The sequence below is a fragment of the Apium graveolens genome, chromosome 2, assembly GCF_009905375.1.
Source record: "Apium graveolens cultivar Ventura chromosome 2, ASM990537v1, whole genome shotgun sequence".
NCBI classification, from domain to species: domain Eukaryota; kingdom Viridiplantae; phylum Streptophyta; class Magnoliopsida; order Apiales; family Apiaceae; genus Apium; species Apium graveolens.
In genome coordinates, this window is record NC_133648.1 from 149,565,458 (window position 1) to 149,590,076 (window position 24,619).

General features: G+C 33.6%; 1 protein-coding gene and 1 long non-coding RNA gene across 3 annotated transcripts; both read left to right on the plus strand.

The window, feature by feature from the left end:
• Positions 1-1,387: 1,387 nt before the first annotated feature.
• LOC141707915 (uncharacterized) lies at positions 1,388-3,815 on the plus strand. 2 transcript variants are annotated; one of them, XR_012569220.1, is made up of 3 exons: positions 1,388-2,368; positions 2,926-3,117; positions 3,207-3,815. It is a non-coding gene; the product is annotated as an uncharacterized LOC141707915 (long non-coding RNA). The 2 variants fall into 2 exon arrangements; XR_012569219.1 differs by having other exon boundaries at positions 1,388-1,588; positions 1,748-3,117.
• Positions 3,816-6,530: 2,715 nt separating this feature from the next.
• Positions 6,531-7,031, plus strand: LOC141694440 (uncharacterized). Its single transcript, XM_074499218.1, has one exon. It carries the CDS (start codon positions 6,531-6,533, stop codon positions 7,029-7,031), a length of 501 nt encoding a protein of 166 aa, XP_074355319.1.
• Positions 7,032-24,619: the final 17,588 nt, after the last annotated feature.

A 24,619-nucleotide genomic window follows, 5' to 3' on the forward strand; every position in this document is an offset into this window, starting at 1 on the left:
TTGTCAATTTCATTCTCGGAACTTCTTGATAAATTAAATGATTTTGAGAGAATATTACAAGAAAATGACTCCACTTTATATTCTACAATTTCTACTGCTAATGCAACTCAAAAATTTAACTCCAAGGCCTCACACTTTTAAAAGTCACATACTTGAAATCCAAATCGTGACACTAGGTATGGTCCATTTTCATGCAAAATCGTGAGGGAAGTGGTTTTCACAATTCTCGTCCTTCTTGGAAGAATCAATATACTAACAGATCTCAGAGAGCACACTTATTTTATCGCTTTTGTGAAATTACAATTCATGACACTCGTTATTGCAGGAAACTTGCTAAATTTCTAAGAGACAAAATATATCTGGATTTGGCTCTCCAACATCTGCTCCCCTTTCTAGTCCTGTCACTAAAGCTACAATGTCTATGCGCAACAAAAACAACCTTGGTTTTTGATAGTGGAGCCTCTCATCATGTCACAAACAATCCATCATTACTACAATCCTTGTCCACCTATGGAGGTCCAGATGAGATTTTTTTGGGTGATGGTAAAAGTCTTTCAATCTCTCATACTGGCTGCACTACATTTCCCACACCATAACAACCATTTGCTTTAAATGATGTTTTATGTGTCCCCCAGTTAATTAATAATTTAATTTCCATAGCCATGTTATGTAAAACTAACCAAGTTTCTGTTGAATTCTTTGCTTTTTACTTTATTGTGAAGGATCTTCACACAGGGGCGTCTCTACTTCGGGGAGAGAACAACAATGATATTTATTGCTTAATCTTGCTTTATCGACCTCAAATAAATGTCACCAACAAACTCTCTGCATCTGATTGGCATCATAAGATTGGTCATCCTACTTATAAAGTTTTTCATTCTCTCATCAAGAATTCTTATTTAGCTTCTCGTTCTATATGTAATGCTGATTTTCATTGTACTTCATGTTCAATCAATAAAAGTCAGAAATTGCCATTCTCTGGAAATCCTTTGTCCAGTGCTACACCTTTTGAACTTATATATACTGATGTGTGGGACCTACTCAAAGATCTATTAATGGTTATGTATATTATATTATATTTGTTGATCACTTCACCAAATATGTTTGGCTTTATCCCATGAAAAATATTAGGCACTTCAATAATTTTCCTTCAATTTAAAAGGCTTGTCGAAAATTATTTTAAAGCATCAATAAGATCAGTTTTTTGAGATAACGGTAAGGAATATCAGGCACTTATTCACACATTTAGATCATGTGGCATCTCTCACTTTACTTCACCTCCACATACATTAGAACACAATGGGACTACTGAACGACGTCACTGTCACATTGTCAAAACTGGCATTTCTTTACTTCATTATGTCTCTCTTCCATCTCAATATTGGTCTTATTCATTTCATACTGCTGTATACCTAAAAAATCGCCTTCCAACGCCAATTATTAACTTTCACAGTCCATTTGAATTGTTGTTTCGCAAGTATCCTAATTATGTCAAACTTAAACCGTTTGGCTTCCTTTGCTATCCTTGGTTGCGTCCGGACACTACATCTAAACTTCAGCCGCTGTCATCTCCTTTTATATTTGTTGGGTATTCAACTTCCCAGTCTGCTTATAAGTGCCTTGATCCTACATTAAATCGTCTTTATTTGTCTCGACATGTTCAATTTATTGAGAGAATTTTTTTCTCTTTGGCTACGCAATAAATCTCATGAGTTCACTAACCTTGTTCGAGATGCTTGTTGTGCAGGTCCAACACAAGGTGTAACCACTAATTTTGATTCAAGTAGTTGTCCGGTTAAGCATCCATCGCCACTACCTCCTTCTTCAATTATTACCGCAGTCCCATGTTCACCTCCTACGACACTGCCACCAGCTACTCAAAATGTTCCACTATAAAAATATCCATCCACTCCACTCACTTCCCCACAAACTACATCTACCAGTGGTAGTTCGGAATCGCACAATTCAGCCAACACCACTTCATCACCTGCATCACCTTCAATTACTTCCGCCTCTCCACACATTACTCAATCACCGCCACCTCCTATTGACTCTCTTCCCCCTTGGGTTCGCACTCGCAATCCGAAATACTATAATGATAATTTCATTAATGTAACCACAAATCACCCCATGCTTGTTGCCCTTGAACCTTCCACTGTTGCCCAGGCTATGAAAGACCCTCTTTGGAAAAAAGCTATGGATGCTGAATATAATGCACTTATTCATAATGGTACTTAAGAACTCATTTCGCGGTCTAATCATGTTCCTATTAGTTGCAAATGGGTTTTTCGTGTGAAAAGAAAACCAGATGGTTCTATAGAAAAATATAAAACTCGTCTCGTGGCAAAATGATTTTTACAACAGCCAGGTAGAGATTTTGTTGATACTTTCAGCCTTGTGATAAAGTCAACCACCATTCGTATTATATTATGTATTGCTCTCTCTCGTAATTGTCAATTACGCCAATTGGATGTCAACAATGCATTTTTACACGGAATATTACATGAGGATGTTTATATGCTACGGCCTCCTAGTTATATTGATACTCAATATCCTCATTATATATGTAAACTTAAAAAGGAAATTTATGGTCTCATGCAAACATCACGTGCCTGTACAAGGAATTAAAAGCTTTTCTGCTTGATATCAATTTTTGAAATTCACTTGTTGATACTTGTTTATTCATCTATGATCGTGATGGTGTTTAGGTTTTCTTCATGGTTTACGTTGATGATATAATTTTAACTGGTAACAACAGTATCTTTGTTGATGACTTTATTTCTCAGCTAGCTAGACGATTTTCAATCAAGGATCTGGGTTCCTTGCATCATTTTTTAGGTGTTGAAGTTATATCTACTAAAATGGGACTTTTCCTATCGCAGCATCGTTATATAGTTAATGTACTTGATCAATTTCACATGACAGGGGCCAAAGAAGTTAGTACTCCTCTAAATATATCTGAAGTTCTAACTCTTGTTAATGGTTCACGGCCTATTGACGCCACTCCTTATCGCAAGTTAGTTGGCTCACTTCAATATTTGGCGATTACTCGTCCTGATGTTTCTTTGCCATCAATAAATTATCTCAATTCATGCATTCTTCTAGTGAAATTCATTGGTAAGCAGTTAAAAGAGTATTGCGATATTTAAAAGGCACGCTTCATCATGGCTTATTTTTGACACATAATTCTCCATTGACACTAACAGCTTTTTCAGATTCAAATTGGCGTGGTTTTCATGATCAAGGTCGTTCTACAACAGCATATGTGTTATATCTGGGTCCAAATATTATTTTATGGAGATCAGCCCGTCAAAAATCGGTTTCTCGCTTATCAACAGAAGCTGAATACAAGGCCTTAGCCAATGCTGCAGCAGAACTCATATAGGTCCTTGAATGAGTTGCGAGTTTTTATTCCCAGGTCACCTACCTTGTTCTATGGTAATACATGTGTTGTTTATTCATATGCAAATCCAGTATATCATTCAAGAATGAAGTATTTGGCTCTTGATTATCATTTTGTTCGGGAAAGAGTAACATGTGGTCTCTTACATGTGTTTCACGTCAGCTCTAAAGAACAAGCTGATATGATGACTAAACCACTTGGTCGAAGTCAATTTTTGTTATTGCGTTCCAAGATTGGATCTCTGATGGATCCTCCATTTTGCGGGGGCATATCAAGACCTAACGATTAGATAAGGTAGTTCTACATTCAAATAAGTAGTATGTATCTTATAGTTCAGATAAATATAGATAATATCGTTGTAACAATTTTTACTTATCTCTATAACGCTGTTATATATATACGGGTTATATTTTATTAATAATAACTAACCTGTCTGCAACTTATAATCTCTAATATTGCTAACCCTTTTTAAAATTGATCTAGATGCAATTAAGATGGTCCGGATACGTTAGTTATAAAGAAACCAGAGTAGCTCAGAGAAGCATCTCTCTTAAAAAGACATGCAAAGCATGGCACGAGGGTAATTAAGAGAATGTAGACAAATAATGTAGTGATTGAAAGGGATTGGGGGGTCATCTTACCTCACAAGTAGGGTTCAGTTAGATGGGGAAATTGATTCTTGGACTTTACCCCTCGACGTAGACTGCTTACTCCACCCAATTTGCAATTATGTGCATCCCCCGGATGATTCGAGATGCCAGTCCAATTTTACCACTACACCCTTATGCCAGTTATTATATTTCTCGTATGCCACTCGAAGGAGACCATCCAGTGCCTTGATAAAATCGCTTAACCCCGTCTGGAGCTGTTATAAGAATAATATGAATAATTTAAAATATTACTCTCTCCGTTTTAATATTTTACGTATATTTTAAGTTGTATAAAAATTACAGTTTCGCATATTTTTTTTTAATTTTTTTATTAAATTAAAATTTAATATATATATATATACTTTTATTCAAAAAGAAAATATTAAAAACTAATTTATGAAATTATTATTTTTATTTATCTTAAAATACGTGTAAAAAACTAAAGAGACTTATATTTTGTAAGAAGGGAGTACCTTTTACGAATAATTTTACTTACAAGAAGTTAATGCAATTGTTCGCTGTGTATTTCATGACTCATTTTGACATGATACAAAATGTTTAATGTTTTCCATATAAATTTAAGGTGAATCATTTAAATATGTACAAATTTGGGAACATTAACTATTTTTTTGTTATCAAATGTAAAAAAATTTATCTATTATATATATAAATCAATGAGAAGAATACTTTAATTTTCTTTCTTTAAAATAGTTTGGAAGAAGTTTGGTGGAATGTGCCCTATTATTGTAGACAGGTGTAAAAAAACCGAAAGTTTAGTGCGCTCTCTATCCCGTGTAACGTTCATTTAATATATTTAAGTGTATTAAAAGAAATTATTTTTTATTTAATTAATTTATTAGATATAATATAAATAGTTATTCATGTTTAAATATAAAATTTAAGAATAAAGAGTTTAATATGATATTTATGTATTATAATATATAAAAAATAATTTGGTTCAATTTGAATCACACTGTTGAAATTTATCAAAAATTTAGATCAATTAATAATTTAAATTTAAATTATTTGATCAAAATTGTGGGAGATGACCTACAATCCCTTTAATCTTAACCGAACCTGATGGTCCTGATCGCAGTTCCCACGTAACGAACAAAATGACCTAATCATTTGTATTTTCCTTTTTGTATAAGATTATATATTTTAATTTTTGATTTTGAACCAAGAAAATATCTAATTTGTTTCAAGTAATTCACCCCTTTCACATGCAGCTCAACAGCAGTCACCTGACAACCCGTAGTTTTCGACATGTGAAATCAATCCGGGGAAATCTTGTGTATCTACTCGTATTACTACCACTATTTACACGTATTTCGAACCTGTTATAAATTATAGTTTTATAATATTTTTTTGTTATTTTTTTTAAATAAAAAAAAATTAAAAAAATAATAGAAAATTATGTTTTAAATGAATATTAAAAAGCGTGTCAAAAATTAATGTATATAATTTAACGAGACCGAGAGAGTATTTTATAACAAACCCAGTGCCAGAAAAGAGAGTGATAAACGTGCTCCAATTCTGCTATGTTCTAACAAACCCCTAAATTGGATTATATGCCACTCTAAGTAATATATGCATGGTCTAAGGGGCAATAAAGTGATGTTGATATATATAAATATTATGTGCCCGTTTGGGAAATCTTAAAATAAGTAACTTATAACTTAAAATGATTAAGTGCGAAATAAGTGATAAGTTGATAAATACTTATAAGTTCTATAAGTGTTTGGATAAATTTACTTATAAGTCAGAAGTTTTTTTACTTAAATGAATTAAAACAAATAATTATTAAATACAATTATCTTAGTTCATAATCTTAAATTAGTAAATATTTAAAAATTTATATTTTAAAATCAAAACTTTAGAAAAAAGTGAAAAAATGAAAATAAGTTGGAAAAAAGTACGTTACTGCCAACTTTTAACTTATCAGCTTATAAGTTGTAAATTCAGCTTATAAGTTGGGTCAACAAACACTCGTCGATAAGCTGTTACGGGCTTATAAGTTATAAGTGGCTTATAAGCATATTGCCAAACAGGCCCTATACATAAGTATATGTGAAACTTCAACTTAAGCCAATGAACCTAACTAAACATAATACTTGATCTCGTCTGCCACTCAGTCCATACATTCCAATCTTCTTAGCTAAAGCTATATCTTTCTTGTACCCACGCCACATATTTTTTTAATTAAAATGGCAGCTGACGAATCACATGAGTGATCATATCTTCTTGATCTTTTTAGTTATTTCTGGTTCGAAAACCAAATTTTCAACAAATATTTATTCCCAACATTTGTCTCCAAAGCTAATAATGATGATGCTGATAATAATAATATTGAACCAAAGTTAGCTCGGATCTCAACTAGTACCACTCATGCAGATGACAAGTCAACTATTACGACTTCTCAAGAAAGCCTGAGCAGAGGAGGCTCAGACAATCTTCTCTCTCCCAACTCAGTCTTAATGATTAGGTCGCCCAAGAAGCTCCAAACAATTCTTTCTGGCAAAGAATCTGATGAGGTTCTCGAACCGGTGACCAAGGAAAAACATGAGCATAACAAAGTGAGTCATAGTACTGAGAGATTGAATAAAACAAGGAGGAGAACAAAAGGCAAGGGCTTAAGCACTAAGAGTTTGTCTGAACTCGAATTCGAGGAGCTGAAAGGGTTTATGGATTTAGGGTTCGTGTTTTCGGAAGAAGATAAAAATTCGAGGTTAGCTGAGATAATTCCAGGGTTACAAAGATTTGGAAAAGAAGAAGATAAGATTAAAATTAGTTCTGTGGCAGCTGGTGCTTCTTGTTCAGAGCAGCCCTATCTCTCACAAGCATGGGAAGATATGGAGTATAAAAGAAAAGCTGCTGAGAAGCTCAAGTGGAAGATCAGTGCAGCTGTTGATAACGAAATGGATATGAAACACCAGTTGAAATTTTGGGCCCATACTGTTGCATCCGCTATCAAATGATCTTTATTTTATTTTTTGCATTTTCAGTATATGGATACTATATAATTGTACATCTTCTGACCAAGATGTGTTTTTTTGTTTCTTAATTTGTATCCATATGTCAATGAAGAAATCAAGGAAACTTGAAATTTTATCAAATTAAATAATTAATTACCATCATAAACCTATTACAGGCCGCTTAATTAAGTTGGGGACTTTTTTTGTTGGGTATATCAGTATCACTATCACGGTAATAAAACAAGCCTAACTACAGTCAAACTGATTTTAATGTTTGACTGCACCGCAAATGATCAAATTTAAGGTCAATAAAAATTCCCCGGTCAATATTATTTCGCCAAAGTAAATGGGGTCGTATTTAACACTGTCCAAAACAAACTATTGAAGTTAGGGTTGAGCATCGGGCGGTTTGGCCGGTTTCGGAGTGTCAAACCAAACCAAACCGAAAATCACGGTTTCCTTCACCATGAAACCGTAACCGAACCCGAAAGTTAGAAAAACCAAACCAAACCAAACCGATTACTAACGGTTTGGTTCGGTCGGTTTCGGTTTAATACCCAAATTTTAATAATTTTTTATTGAAATATTTTCTAGTTAAATTCTAATTAATTTTATATGTACTAGAAGTCTGGAATATATTTTTGCATATGCTAGCAGATTACCATTCATCATCACACATACATGTATAAATAAAGTAAATAACTTTTATAACTAAAATCCATTGCATGAGCGAATGAATTTGACAGCATTTCTAATTGCCTCAATTGATGCAGTTTCTTCACTTAGTCCATCTTTTACAACCAAATTCAGAACATGGGCAGAACATCTAACATGTAGAAACTTAGCATAAGATTGAATCAAGATATGAAAGAGTACTATCTAAAAAAGATTGAATAATATTATAGTACACTATACATTACAAAAGGGATTTAATATCTTAAATCTTAATCATAAAAAGATAATATAAAATGAAGTAGCACTTACAAGATTAAGAAGAAGAATGTGTTGTGTAAAGTTATTGAGTTGTCGTCTTGTTAACGTGGATGTTCTATGTACTCCAGTAGCCACCAACCAGTATAAGAGTAATAACTGATATGAGAAGCCGAGGAGACAGGAGAGAAAAAAGAGGTGTACACAGTACACTGTACAGTAGTTTAGAATTGGTAGGGTCACATGTATAAAGGTCTTAAATAATATTTCTGATAATATATATATATATATATATTATATTTTCGGTTCGGTTTGGGTAAAACGGTCGGTTTATTTTCAAAAACCAAAACCAAACCGAAAATTTCGGTTTTTATATATTATAAACCAAAACCAAACCAAACCGGTAAAAAACCGAATTTTTCGGTTTGGACGGTTCGGTTCGGGCGGTTCGGGCGGTTTCGGAAAAATTATGCTCACCCCTAATTGAAGTTGTCGAATGGAACTTCCAATTGAAAATATCTGTCGAACTAGAAAATGAAAAGAGAAAGCCCGCCTAATAAATCATCACCAAAACATAAATACGACTGCCATCAGTTGTAAACAAATTTTATAAAAAATTTAAAAAATAGGAAAATTGATGCGCTTCTTTTTAAATGTTATTTATTCAATATCAAGGATCCGCCGAAATCAATTATTTATTTATTAGTGTATATTAGTTGATAATCCGTGTTTTACACGTGTCTAGAACTAATATATTTATACACATTAATTCTAAACTATGATAAAAGTATATAATAATTATTTTTTTAGTTATTACAATTTTTCTTTAAAACTTTTAAGTAATTTTTATTAACTCAAATCTATAAAACAACAAAATCAACATTTCTATAACTATCATTTTACATTCAAATTCTAGTCAAGCAGTAAGCAACACTATTGAGAGACAATTTTTGAAAATATTAATCACACATTATTAACTACCGAAAGCATCTACTCACATTCGATTTGAAAGTAGAGTAAACAGATAAAATTAATATTCAGATAACTTTTAAATGGCTGGATTATATGTGTGATGTCAATTATGTAACTACACAAAATTGAAAATAATGTAAGCGTAGAGTATAAAATTTATATAATTATAATATTATAATTATAGGGAATTGACCCAAGTGAAATATAAACATCGAAATAAAATAAAAAATAGACTTCTATAAATATTTGTAATTTTAAACACGATGAAATCAATGAAATTAAATTACATATATTTATAATCAAAATTTAGTACTTTGTTACAGTTGTGTTATAACGCAGTGTGGGTATATTAATAAAATATATTGATATAATTAGATAGGTGTAGAAGTTGGAAATCGTTAAAAGTAATTAAATTAAATTATTTAGTAATAATCAAAATCTAGGATTTTGATGTTGCGGTTCTATTGTATTCTAACTAAAAAAGTGTTTACTCATTCTTACAGAGTAAAGAATCGAAATAATGTAATTTAAGAGAATTGATTTTGAAATTAAGATAAAAAGTTGTTGGAAACTTATTTAAAATATCACTTTTGTAGTTTTAATGGGATTTTGCCATCCTCTAAAAATATTGGAAAAATATATACTTTGAACAAAATCAACTAAATGCAAATTTTTTTATTTCAAAAAAATAATTAAAGTATATTTTTACTGTGTTTCCGATTGCATTTGATTTAAGCAATGCAACTTAATAGCAACATATTATGCAGTCAAATATTATTTTTACTACTAATTCTTGAAATTTTAGTTATTGTCGATTTTAGTTTATCTTAGTTGCATATATTTTTACAAAGTTGCTAAATTTTTTTTAAAATATATTACAAGGTGAAGGTATTTTTGCAAAACAAAATTTACACTTGGGTGTTTTTCATAAAATAAATTAATATTTAATTATATAATAAAAAGGAATTAAAGCTAGTGAATCCAAAGAATTGAAATTTTGTATAATAATTATTAAGTAGAGATTCGAACTCGATGAAATCAGATAAATTAAATCATTTAATGATAATCAAATTTTTATATTTTTGTACAACCATGTTCCACCGAATTTGTCTAATTAGTAAAGAGAATAAATAAAATTACATAATTTTGATGTACGATCCGGATGAAACAATTTAATTAAATTTGTTGGTAAGTATTTGAACTCAAATAAAATGAAAGAGTTAAATTAAATTAATGAATCTTATATAATTCTGCTCTTAGGGGAATCAAACCCGAACTAAGTGATAATTTTTTTTTAATATTTTTAATATTACTTTGATATTATTGCGCTCCACGGGTACCTTAATTAATAATGAGTAAGATTTCTCTAGAATTTAAGTTGGCTGTATATTAGATTTCTAACAATTCGCTAAATTTCTGTTTTTATTTAGTTTTTAATTGTCAATTTTTTCAAATATGATATTTTTTATGTATGTATAATTTGTATTTGTTTCCGAAATAGATATCTATATGTATGAATATATAAATTATAATATATATATGATTCTATTTATTTTTTTGAGAGTTACAATATAAAAATTTTAGATTAAAGAAAAAAATAAATTTTCAATTTAATGTTTTTAGTTTATATATTTGTGTATTTGAAAAACGGGTGGAACTATTCAAAAAGGATGAAACAAAAAATTGGTGAAATTAAAAACTGTGAAACTAAAGTGACAGTTAAAAGAGGGTTTTGGTCGTTGATAAAGGGTATAAATTGAAAAAGGGTAAAACTAAAAACAGTGAAAACAAAATATTACTTAACATTGTATTTCACTTATTAATACAATATTATAAGTCATATAAAAATAAAAAAGAAAAAAATTTATACATTTAGAGTTATAATATGATAAAAAAAGGTGAAGAAAATATGGTGAAATCAAAAATGGGGGAAAGCAAAATAGTATTTAAAAGAGTGTTATACTTATCAATAAAGGTTATTAGTTTTAGATAAAATCTAGTCATATTAGTAATATGCGACTCAAGTTAGTTGAATTTAATATTTTGATAAATTTTAATTTTTTTATAAATTATCTAAATGTTGGTGAATATTGTGAAAAATATATATTTGAAAGCAAATAATATTTATCTATACGTAAAAATTTTATCTGTGGTAAAAAAATAATTATGTTGCTAGAACATTTTGAATTTTCTTTTACTTGATGCATTGAAAAATTCAAAATCCATTTTTGGAAATTATAATTTAAAAATACGAGAGAACAAGGAAGTCATATTATATCCATTCGAATTTGTTTTCCGAATACAATGGTTTAATGGGGTTGGATACAATTGTATAGACAAATCGAAATCTGGATATAAATATAAAAACACTCTTATTAATATTCTCAAGAAATCAGAATGATTCTCAAGATAAAAGATAATCAGAATGATAACATATTATATTTTTATATATTAGAAAGTTGTTCTATCAAGTACAAGATATGTTATAAAGATATTATCCTGTTTTTATACGGATCCAAATTAATAGATGCGATTGTATAAATGAAGAACCGACATATCAATCTATCCTCACCTTCTAGGACTGTATCACTCAGTAGATACTGATTGATCTTCATATCCTTACAAGACAATATATCCTGATGTTTGTCTAATTCAAATTCCAATGCATGACAGTCTTCTCTAAGCAAATCCTGATGCACCTTGAAGCATAATGTTTAATAGTGATACAAATAGAAAATACGTCCAAAAGACACATTAAATATCACATTAATTATACTTGGGCTTCTTGTCTGAAATCTAGTACAGACCTGTCTGGTCCAAACTCGTAGCAGACTTAAGACGACCCATGTAGTTAAGGCCATCAGCAGAGATCGTCAAATTCCATGAACACAAGTTGTTCACGGACTAGGCCCAATACGGCTGAAAGAGCAGAGACATGTATCATAAACGGAGTCAAAGTCCTACACAAAAGGTTCTAGAGCCCTTATAGGACTCCTAATCACCATCCAAGTTGGAGACTTGTCCACAAGTCTCCCAACACAAGTCTAACCCTAGACTTATCTCTATATAAAGGGCACTACCCCTCAACCTAGAACTGCATTTTTGGCTTGATTCTCTACCACACAGAGATACGTAGGCATCTTGTAAGGACTGATAGTCCCGAACGCGGGAGCAACCATTAAAACTCGAAACTCACAAACCCTAGCATTGCACTCTAGTTTTTATTCCACAACATTTGGCGTCGTCTGTGGGAAGACTACAACAATCATGGTGAATACACGGAGCATAAACAATAGTGGAATATACACCCCTGTCCCATCGCGAACAATCGCATCAGTGATAGAGGTACCACCGTACACAACCTATGCCTCCACCCAAGGAGGAACCTTGGTAGGGGCAACCGAGGCTCAACCACAAGGGACGAATTCCCCGTCTCCTCATGAAGCTGAGATCCAAAGGCTGAAGCGTGACTTGGAGCCGCACTTGACCTCAAGACCTCTGCTTACTGCAAGACAGAGGGATCTCCCCCCCAATCAAAGACCGGGAAATCCAACAACAAGAAGGGCAGCTGCCCTAAGGGCTAATCCAAGTGATAATGAATTCCCGTATCTCAAGAAAGTTCAAGATGGCCACCATCAAAACATACGATGGTACTAGCGACCCTGCTAATCATGTCAGGACATTCTCTAACACCCTGTTGCTACAGCCCGTGAACGACGCTATTAAATGTCGGACATTTCCTCAAACCCTATCGGGTATGGCTCAAAGGTGGTATAGCCGTCTACCCCCAAACTCTATTGGATCTTTCAAAGACTTGAGCCAAGCTTTCATCAAACAATTTATCAGTAGTAGGTAGCTATGATAGCCCTACAACAAGGGACTAGAGACGAGTTATTTAAGATTTCCCTGGCTAAACGCCCTCCTGAAAGCATGTTGAAGCTCCAGGATAGGGTCGAGAAGTATATCAAGGTAGAGGAAAGTATGAAGAAGACAACTGTGAGTAATGAACCCGCTGGAAATAAGAAGCAGAAGACGGATCAGGATTACGATACCAAGGAAAAGTATCCTCGAATTGGCAAAAGTTTTGACTTTTCCTCTTCTAAGAAGAATTAGCAACCAAGGTTCCCTAAATATGCAAGGTAGAACGCTCCAATGAGCCAAATTCTTATGGAAATTGAGAAGGACAAAGAATTCAAATGGCCGAAGCCATTAAGGGAAGACCCCAAGAAAAGAGACAAGAGTCGATACTGCACGTACCATAAAGATGTTGGTTATGATACTGCTGATTGAAGACAACTCAAGGATGATATTGAGTATTCAATCCGAAGGGGAAAGTTCGGACGTTTCACCAAGAGTGAGGAGGCTGGAGGCCAAAAAAGGGACACTGACCAAAGAGACAATGATCAAAGGGGTAATGTAAAGCATAATGTAACGTAATATGTAATCGAGAAATTATAACTCAGCATGAAACATGATCAGATAAATAATATTGAACTGTGAAGCACAGGAACCCTGAAGATGAAGACTTGATAAATAAAAAGAATCAAAACATGGAATTAATGCTCTAAGTCCGTCAGGTCATGGGAAGAAGTCCATTAATATGTTCAAGGCTCCATGAAGAATAAGATGTCAAATGACTTCCTAAAGATCCTTGACACTAAGAGAATGCGAGGACATCCTAAAGGTCTACTATGTTGTTTGAACTCATTCCCAAGTGCTCTAAAGTCAAATATATTCAATTGATGCTTAGTGAACTGAATAATCCACCTCCCATTAATTCACTTGAAATAGAAGCTTGTGACTTGGTCCAAGCGAGAATGAATGACCTCCTGGATAGAAGTAAAAGGTTATCTCTTCCAGACTCAACACAATCAACAGATTGTAGCAACCTCAAGGTTTATAATAATAAAATGATATATTCCTCGAATTATTTCGTGTCTATTTTGATTCCGTATAATTAACAAAAATCTTGAAATGAATCGAAAAAGATTGTAGGTATACTATTCAACCCCCCTTCTACGATACTTTGGGACTAACAATTGATATCAGAGCTTGTTGATTGACATACAAATCAAGATCCGGAGAAAGAAACAAGTTCTTAAAAAATTTCTTGAAATTTTTTAATTTTCAAAAATTTTCATTTCTTGAAATTTTTTAATTTTAAAGAATTTTAATTCAGCCAAGATGATGAACAACCAAAGAATTTGAAGTATCAAGGTTCCCCCATTTGATAGAGATAATTACAACTATAGAAGAAAAAGATGATGCTGTTTGTGAAAGCTTCGAATCCACTATATGTTGGGATATTACTGAATGGTCCTTATGTCCCGATGGAAATAGTTGTTGAATCCACTACTGCAACTGGTGTAAGAATTCCTTCCTCATCCACTCCCAGGAATCTGTCTAAATATACGGAGACTAACAAGGAGTTGATAAACCCCGACCCAAGCTTTCAACTCATAATAGTGGAATCGACCGATAATGATATGAGTCATCAACTTCTGGGAAGTAATAGTGCAAAAGATATATGGGAAACCATTGGGCTGTTGATGGAAGGTACAGAAGAAGTCAAAGAAAACATGATGGATATTCTGACGACTCATTATAAAACGTTTAAACTTCAATCCGGAGAAACACTGTCTTCACCCTTTGAGAGATACACTACAAGAAATTTGATATTTACCTACCAATTATAAAAGTAGGTAAAGTATGAAATTTGTAAGTACAGACAATTACCTACCAATATAATATTGGTCAATATTGGTAGGTAAAAGTTGGTGGAGAAAGACTCATTACCTACATATTTATATATTGGTAGGAAATATAATTTATGGACCCCACAATTATAATTTTTCAACAGATGATGTGTCGCTAGCATACATGTCGCGTATGTGGCATGTCGACATGTCGCTTACTGGCATACATATGTGGAGCCCCATAGACGTGCCACCTGGCGCCTCGTAAATATGCCACATGGAGACTCATAACTGCGCCATGTGTTGCCTCCTCGTTATGCCACGTGTTGCCTTGTCGTCTTTCCATTTGGAATCTTTTTGTGGTGCCATGTGTCGCACCTCGAATTATGACATCCGGTGCTTCAAAATTGTGACACGTTGCAACTTAAAAGGGTGTCAATTAGGGTTGTAGATATTTGCCATATGGCAGTTTCTCAATAATAGTAATTTATTAATTTTTTTGGTGCCATCATTTAATTAAATTATTATACAAATTTAATTTATCGTAAATAAAATTTTTTAATTAAAGAAACAATTCCAAAATTACACAATTGTATTTTAAAATTAAAAACATAAAAAAGAAAAATATGGAAAAAAAATACATAGATATTGAAGTTTCAATAATCATTAAAAATCTAAAAAAATTTCTTCTAAATATGCATCTAAATCTTCATTTGTTGGAGATGTCTTTGATTGTGGCATAATATTGTTTTGGCATAACACGTTAACAACTTCATCAAGACGACTATTTGCTTCATTAAGCCGCCGAACTAACTCTTGATAAGTTGGCTCGTTTGACTCACTAGTATTACTATAAGTTTTATTGCTGCTTGTACCAACAGATCGTCCCCAACCTTTCAAGTGTACCGAATGTCGACCAAGTACGGCTTTCATGATATATTTATCTAACATTTCCTCCAAAGAATAACTTTCTCTTATATCCATCATTTTTTCCTAGTTACACATTATTTATAATCAGTACTTTGTAACAAAGAAACTACAATATGTGGTAAGTAGAATACAAAATGATAACTATATTACTCACGTATAAATTTTGAAGGTCTGGCCCAGTCCATCGATTTTCATCAAAATGATTTAAACGCCATATTTCAATTTGTCTAGTTGAAGAATTTAATTCCATTCCACGACGATTGTGATGCCGTGTTGTTGACACAGATCCATTTTTAGACTCCCACGGTCTCTTAGATCTATTAATGGTGTTTTTATTAGCCTTTTCCTAAATAAATAAAGTAAAAGAATCAGTAAATATTGAGAAAAAAAAATCAAAAGTGAATAAAGAAACTAGGTCACCTTAAACTTATCTGTACACCATAGGTCACATAAAATCTCCCAATCTTGTTGTTGATCCTTATTTAGGTCCGGAGATCTTTTTTTCTTCGCTATCTCAACATTTTTTATACCTCCAATGAGTTTAAAGTAAGAATGTAACTTATACTTGTGCGATTTTCCACACTCTTCTCATTTGATCAGCAATACATAATGTAGTTGTTTTATCTTGTAAGTCGATGTCAAAATTCTTCTGCATATAGAAAAATAATAAACACTTAGAACATAAAATAAACCATTTCATAAAAGGGATGATGGAGTATAAATAGTAATCCTAGTAAGTAAACAGAAATAAAACATCATATTAATTTGTGTTAAAGTGAAATTAAGCATCGTGCTAAGTTTGTTTATTTCAGTGACTATACCAGTACAAAGTATTTCCTGGGTCAAACACTTTAAAATTAGCACCAAATGCAACAACAGTGTCCGTAATTATAGGTATATTCATAAATATATTACATCATTTTTACTAGTAAAGCTGAATTTTAAACCTGTTATTATACATTAACTTATTGGATTTTGTTCTCTTATTTTCACATTTAACATCACAATACTATTATATGTTATTATACTCTTGTTATTAATAAAATATCTTGATTTCCATTTTTAAAATATACAGGAGCATGGGTATTTAGACTAGAAGTTGAACTACAAGGACATGTGTTGGTGAATACTGACTCTCTGCATTTGGAAGTGTACATATGGTAGTCAAAACTGCAGCTTTCAATTAATGTATCAGTTTCTTGTAAGCTTTTGTTCCTGATTCTCTGATTTACATGCTAATATTTTAATTTATTTATTTTTTATTTTAAGTTTACCTGCGTTATTTTTTAACTAAAAACAAAAGATATTATATATTGCAGGTCAGTGCCTATTATTTCAGCAACACATAATCATGCCGCTTGTTGTAAAAGACATGCCTGTACTTTAACAAGACTATGACAACTTGTCAACCCTAAGTAAGTTGTATTGTTATCTAAATTTGTATTCTGTACTTGTAACATTTAAAGTCTGTAAAAATGCAAAGGAGCATACTGGAGTCTTTTTTCTAAAACAGTATCAAGCCTAAGGATTCTATCTGGAAGAAGATCAAGACGATCATGCCTCAGAAGAATTTTGAAGAAGCTTGAAGTTGAATAAATCTGTTTGGAGAAAAATATTCTAAGTCAAGATCTCTACAAGTCACATATTTAATGTTATAGAGAAGTCATTCGAGAACTCCAAAATGACTTATCGAGAAGTCATTCAAACTCCAGAGAGTACCGACGGATAAGCAATATCTACTCGACAGATGAGCTATATATCCACTCAATGGATGAATAACATCTACTCGACGGATGAGCAATATCTACTGGACGGATAAGCTATACATCTACTCGACGGATGAGTAATATCTACTCAACGGATAAGCAATATCCACCGGGAGTAGAAAAGTCAGGAAAGCTACTCGAGAACTCAAAAAGATATCGAAAAGTCATTCTTTCACTAGAGAACTCAGAGTTATCGACAAGTCTATATCCATTCGAGAACTCAGAGATATCTACAAGTCAAGTGAAGTTATGAAGTTTAGAGATGTCGATGAGCTGAAGACCTCTACAAGCCAAACTCATTATGGAGAACTAGAAATCTCGATAAGCCTTTGTACTTATAGAGATATCAAGTGTTCAAATGAATCAAACTAGAGATCTCGAAGTACAGTCTCAAAGTATAGAATTGCAGATCAGTATAATATCCAAGATAAACAATCAACAAACAATCCAACAGCTGGATTGACAAGTCTACAAGAAGTAGCTTGAAGTGTGTGCAAGATCAATGGCAAAGATTAACTGATAGAGGAAGATTAAAGTAAACACGGGATACTAAAGATATGCTAAGCCAGAACTGGAAGATTTGTTTTTCTATAAATAGAAATGACAAGTGACAGTTTGGAAAAGCTAATAGCATGTTTATTATCCACTGTGTAAATCAGCAGTTAACTGAGCTATAAAGTTAACACTGGTCCTCTAATTAGAAGTAACAATTTAGATCAAAATTCTTGTAACACTCTCGAGAAGAAGCTGAGCTCTTTAACTTCGAAGAGCTTAGAAATTGTGTAGTAAAGCATCTTAATTTTTAATACAAAAATAAAATGAGTTTTGAAGATCTTTGTTCTTTATTTTGTGCAAGTTTAATTTCTGCATGAACACTTTTCTATACAAGATTTAATTTACTTTGTTCAACCATTATCTTTCAAGAAAAGCCTAAAATCAGAAAAACACATTCACCCCCTCCCTTTGTGTGTGATTCATTACCTAACAAGTGGTATCTGAGCAAAATCTGAAAGAAAACAGATTCAAGATCTTGGAAGAATGAATACACAGAAAATCAGTAGCATCAAAATTCCTACCTTTGACAAAGCTAACTACACTCTTTGGAAAAAGAAATGATGTTGTTTATCAGGATGGCAAATCCATTCTACATTCAGATCCTCAAGAATGGACCCTTCATTCCTATGGTAAGGGTTGAGGAATCTACAGATGGAGACATTGTCATACCAACTCATTATGCTCCAAAAGATCCTGCTGAGTATACATATTCTAAAAAGGAGAAAGTTTCCCTGGATAGCAGCTTGCAAATGATATTGATTGAGTCACTTGACAATGTGATGTATAATAATATTATCAATTGTGACACTGCCAAGTAGATATGGGAAAAGATTAAGATACTATGTGAAGGAACTGAGGAGGTTAGATCAAATCAAAGAAGGATACTGATTTCACAGTATGAGGGTTTCATGGCTAAGCCTAAGGAAAGCATTACTGATGTGTTTGAAAGATTCAACAAGAAGATAAATGACTTGCAGCTTCATGACAAATACTATGAATCTGAAGAAGTGAATCTAAAGTTCTTGCTTACTCTCCCTGACCATTTGGAACAAAAAATCTCAGCAATCAGGGAAGGAAGAGACTCGAGCAGAATAACTCTGGAAGTTCTGTATGGGATTCTTAAAATATATGAACTAGAGATGAATCAAAGGCAATCGCTGAGGTCTGGTCAAGGACATGTTGTACATGGCTTAAGTGCTTTAATTGTTAATGAAAGCCACTCATTCAATAATGAACTAAGATACCAAACTTCAGATGCCTTATCAAGTGAGAGAAGAACAAATGATTCGCAGGAGCAAGTCATCTTAGAGTTGGAAAAGGATGAGTTTTACACTTTTGAAGAACTGGATGAGCTAGATCAGTCTATGGCCTATCTAGCTAGAAAATTCTCTAACATTAGAGTAAAGAAGCCAAGGTACTTCAGGAATAAAGGATAATCCTTCAACAAAGACAACAGCTGGAAAGAGAAAGGGAAGTACAATTCTGATAGCAAGAGTGGTTACAAAATCGGATCTATTGACATATCTAATATAAGGTGCTTCAATTATGATGAACTAGGCCACTTTGCTACAGAATGCAGGGAAACCCAAAAAGGCAAAGAAAGACAAAGCCTATCTTGAACTGGAAGCAAAGTATGAAGCTCTTCTGAAAAAGCAACAGAGCAAAGCTTATATTGCAGAGGGAAAGAGTTGGGATGATTCAGATAATGATGAAGATGAGGAAGTTGGAAACTATGCTCTAATGGCCTTGTAGCAAGGTGAATCATCCTCATCAAAAGGACAAACACCAATTCTTACCACTATTGATTTAAATGTAAATCAATACGAGGAAACTGTTGAAAAGATGAGCACATAAATGTTTCACAATCACACGAACAATATTGCTGCTAATGAAGAAGTTAGCAGATTAACAAAGATAAATAAGAAGCTCGAGAGTGAAAAGCAAGAAACTGAATTGTTGCTGGTTGAGCTTGAAGCTTTAAAACAAAAAAATGCCCATCTCAAGAACAAGCTCAAGTGTGCAAATGAAATTGAAGCAGTGTTAAGGGAAAAACTAGAAAAAAATGAAGTAAAGATGAAATCTTTCAGAAATGCATCTGAACTGGTTGAACAGGTTTTATGAGAAGAATAAGCCATGTGCAAAAATTGTTATTGGCCTCGACTATGAAGACATGAGTGACAAAAAGATGACTATAGGTGAGAAAAGGAAAGCCAAGAAGACTGAGAATGCTCCAACCTTTTTGAAAGAGGTTAATGCACCTACATTCAAAGCATGTGTAGTCAACTTCAGTGAAGAAGAATTGATTATCAAGCAAGAAATTGCTGATGAGGACAATGAGAAGAAAATTGCAGAATCAACTCAGGCTTCAAAAACTGAAGGTAAGCTCATGAACAAACACAGTCCCAAGACTCCTGTTCAAGAAACCAAAGCTGTAGATGCAAGAAAGAAAAAGAGAAATAGAAATGGAAAAATAGGGATAAACAAAAGCAACAATTTTGCTTATGTTGCAAATGCTCCTAGAAAGCAGTGTGAAAAATGCGGCTCTTCAAATAATCTAACTCGCCTTTGTAAAAAGATTGTTAGCAAGCCAGCTGAAGGAGCTTGCAAATACAATGAAGCTAATTCTAATGATCCCTATTCATTTGTGACAAGTTTGACTGCATTCCTTGCAACATGAAGGTAATGAAGAGTTTCCATAAACTGAGAGTAGACCTTAAAGAATCAAGAAATGAGTCTACATCAGAAGGAAAACATGCACAACAATCACTAAATTCTGTTTCTTCTAAAATTACTCATTCTACTTCTCCTGAAAAATAACCAAAAAGAAACTACCCAACACTGCTTGGGTTTCCAAACACACTTAAGACTCATTGTGTGCAGGGCAAGGGAAGAAAGTCATCTGGATCATAAACAGTGGATGTTCCAGGCATATGACTAGTGGTAAAGCCCTGCTATCATAATTTGAGGAGAAAGCTGGCCCATTTGTGACCTTTGGAGACAACAGCAAAGGATTCAAAATGGGATATGGGAAGAATGTATTGAAAATTTTGTCTTTGATTAATGTAGCACTGGTAGCTGATCTTGAAGTGAGTCATTTCAGAATTAACATATTGTAGACAATGGTCTCAGGTCTTATTTTACAAGGAGAATGCACTGTTATCACCAAGAAAACTGGTGCAGTTGTTCCTAAGGGAACAAGGACAGGAAGCTTGTTTGTTGAAGATTTTGACTCAACAAATAAGAATGGTATTTGCTGCTTCTACACCAAGGTATCAGGAGAAAGAAACAAGCTTGCTCAAGTTGAAGATTGTAAAGTTTGTCAAACTAAGGAAATGAAGAAACTCCCAACAAGAGAATCATGGAAAATGGAAGCTCATCTCATTCACCTGAGTTTGATTACACAGCCTCAGGGGGAGAAAGAGGATCTTCATATACTGGAAGAAAGCTCAACTTGGGATTATGACATTCCAAGGGAATCATTTTTGGAGCTGTTGGTTTCATAGATGCAAATTCTGTCTTTCTAAGACCTGTATCCTGATTTAGCATTAAAACTACTTGCACCAACGGAAAAAGAGCTAGCTGACATTTTTACTAAATCTTTGGATGAAGAAACTTTCACTAGACTTGTAAGTGAAATTGGATTACTCAATTCTTCATCCTAAGGCAAGAATTCAGCTAATGTTGTGCAACAGATTAATCTCCATTAAATCAAAATTAATTTGATTAAATTGAAAATTAACTGAAATATGAATTATAAATATTTCAGAAATCTCTGTATATTTGTCTTTCAAATTTAATTAACTTGGAATTTTTCAAATTCTGAGTAAACTGCTTAGTTGTTAATTTACATCCTTAATATATAAAATTAACTCAAGGAAGAATTACAATAACCAAAAGTATTTAGAGAACTGAGTTCTCGATAAGTATCAATTGACTTCTCGACAAGTCATTTTAAGACTTCTCGAGTGAGTCCTCAATAAGTCAACTTACTGACTTCTCGAGTGACTTCTCGATAGGTTTAAGATAACTTATCGATAAGTCCTTGTAAAGTTCTCTAATAATGTTCATTCACAAAGTTTTCTACAAGTACAATCCTTTAACTTATCAATAACTCAGAACTGAGATAATTTAAATTGATAAATTATTTTAGTAAAATACTCTTAGAAAATGCATTCTAATTTTATTTTGAATTTATTCAAGTAAAAGTTAGAATTAATTCAGTCCACTTTTGGGGACAATTTATTTGACATTTCGATAAGTCAAGTTTGAGTTCTCTATAAGAGTGATTTAAAATGACTTCTCGATATGTACTTCACTTCTCTAAATGACTTCTCGATAGAGAAACTCCAAATGTCTATTTTTGAGTTCTCGACAAGTCATCTTCTTTTACTATAAATACCCAAACTTCTCGATACATACTTACTTACAGCTTTCGAGATCTAAAGTGACTTAGCTTTCAATCCATAACTGTTTTCTCTCTCATTTTTCATTCTTTCTCAGAGATTTTTCCTACCCATTCATTCTCATCAATCAACTATGGCTCAAGATGTTGCTAGGGCATCTATCCCGGAGAAAGGAACTAATTATCTTGCTTTTACTGATGCAAACCAAGCTCCTGATAGTTTGAAGGGGTTTGTAAAACTGTTGTCTGAATCCTATCTTACAGGTGCCATGACTGCAAATCCAGTACTGTATCTAGATGTGCTGCATAATTTCTGGACTATAGTTGTAGTGAGGACTGATGTTAACGAAAACTCTCTCTCTCTCTCTCTCTGGTGGTGACATGCACAATTGGAGGCCAACAAATAGAATTCAATGATCAAGATGTGAATAGAGCTTTGGGGCTGCCAACTGAGAATCTGGTGGAGGTACCAACTCCTGATGTGCTGACTGAGTTTATGGACTTCATCAATTATGGTGGGATAATCAACCTCTCAAGCTTAAACAGAACCAATCTAAGGAAGGAGTGGTCATTCATCTTTGACTCTATAGTAAGGGCCTTTACTTGCATAAAAACTGGATATGACAATATCTTAAGTGTTGTGCAAAAGATGGTGTATTCAATTTCCCACAACAGACACCTGAATGTTGGTCCACTGATCCTGGAAGAACTTGCAACCATACTGGTTATGCCCCTAATAGCTAGAGTTAAGGAAATATTCTTTCCTAGATTTATTATGTCCACTTTAAATAATAAAGTAGCTGACATACATCTGTTGAATGGTATAGATAATACTAAGATAGGCAACTGTAAGCAAGTGTCCAAGATAATATTTGGCTCACTTACTACGAAGTATAAGGTCAATGTAAGTCTGAAAATCACTCCATTTATGTTGGCAAGATTTAGGACCTATCCTTATCCTATGCCTGACATGAGATCAAATGCACAATCTAGTACATCTAAGATTCCTGAACCTGTGGAAGTACAAACACAGGATCACCAACAGGGATCTTCCCAAGCTGCAACCATTCTCTCACAACCTTTAGAAGCTAGGAAACCAACTATCTCATCTTCTCAAAAAGGTGAGGTCAGTAAAAAGAAGAGAAAAGAGATAAACCTAGCTGCGTTAAATGAGAGTGGTGAGGAGAAAGCTGAAAGAGTACCATCTTTGGTCAAAAGATCCAAAAGAAGTAAACAAACTGAGCTGACCACTCTATCTTCCTCTACATCCTCCCAACAGGAGGCAGTTGTAAAAACAACTAGGAGTGAGTCTGCATAACCTGCACCATAAGTGATTCAAGTGTATGGTAGGAGAAACAAGGAAGACACTCACTATGAGAGCACATCTCTTGAAGCTCCCTCATCTATTCAGGGGAAGCTGCTAACACTCACAACTGAGCAACAATTTCTTATATCCAATATTTCTTCTATCCCAATTCCACTTGACTCCATTTCTTAAGTACACCAAAAATCGAGTGACTTAGCTCAAGAAGCTTTGCTCACCACCAAGACACCTCATTTAGATGGTGAGAGGCTACATGATGGGGTAGACCTTGATGACACCATCAAAAATATGGGGGTTCATCAGTCTTTACTGAAGACCCCATGGATATCTCTAATGCACCTTCATGTGCAAAACAGTCCTCACAGACTGAAAGGTTTGAGGGTAGTACTCCTGAGGGGGAGCTATCTAAATCCTTTCCAATTCAATTGGAGGTTCCTCATGAAGGAACAACTCCCCTAATATCTCTAGCAGAAATTGCCTCTGCAGTTGAAGCTAGGAGTACAATTGCCCATGATCCTGTCATAGGGGAGGCAAGCTTAGCACATTCAAGTGCTAGTGTGTTGCAAGACACACAAGGGTTTGAGGTTGGTGCACATGACAGTAACCCAGTCAAATTCCCTCCAATTCAATTGGAGGTTCCCACTACAAGTGGAGGAAAACACACTGTCATAACCACAGAGAAATCTGTGAGTCAAACTGTGATCTCATCCACAGGAGTTTCTGATAAACCATCAAGCTCTCAGCCTCAACAACCTAAGTGGCTATAAGAATTTGCCTCTCAACCAACTACTATAGATGATCTACTAGTAGAGCAGATCTCTGGAGTGGCTAACATCTCACATCATCTTTTAACTTCAAACATGAGCAACCAAGATTATCAAGCCATTATGCTCGCTTCTAATGAAGAAGTTGAGGAGAAAAAGGAGAAAATTGTCAATGATGCTGAGCCGGATGGGAATGTGGATACATGGTTGTCTGAGGACTTTGCCTTGGAGATGAATCAAGTTTTGGCCAGA

Bases quoted from the DNA above. Each gene is read 5' to 3' on its own strand.
- LOC141694440 (XM_074499218.1), top strand. From the start codon at position 6,531: ATGATTAGGTCGCCCAAGAAGCTCCAAACAATTCTTTCTGGCAAAGAA.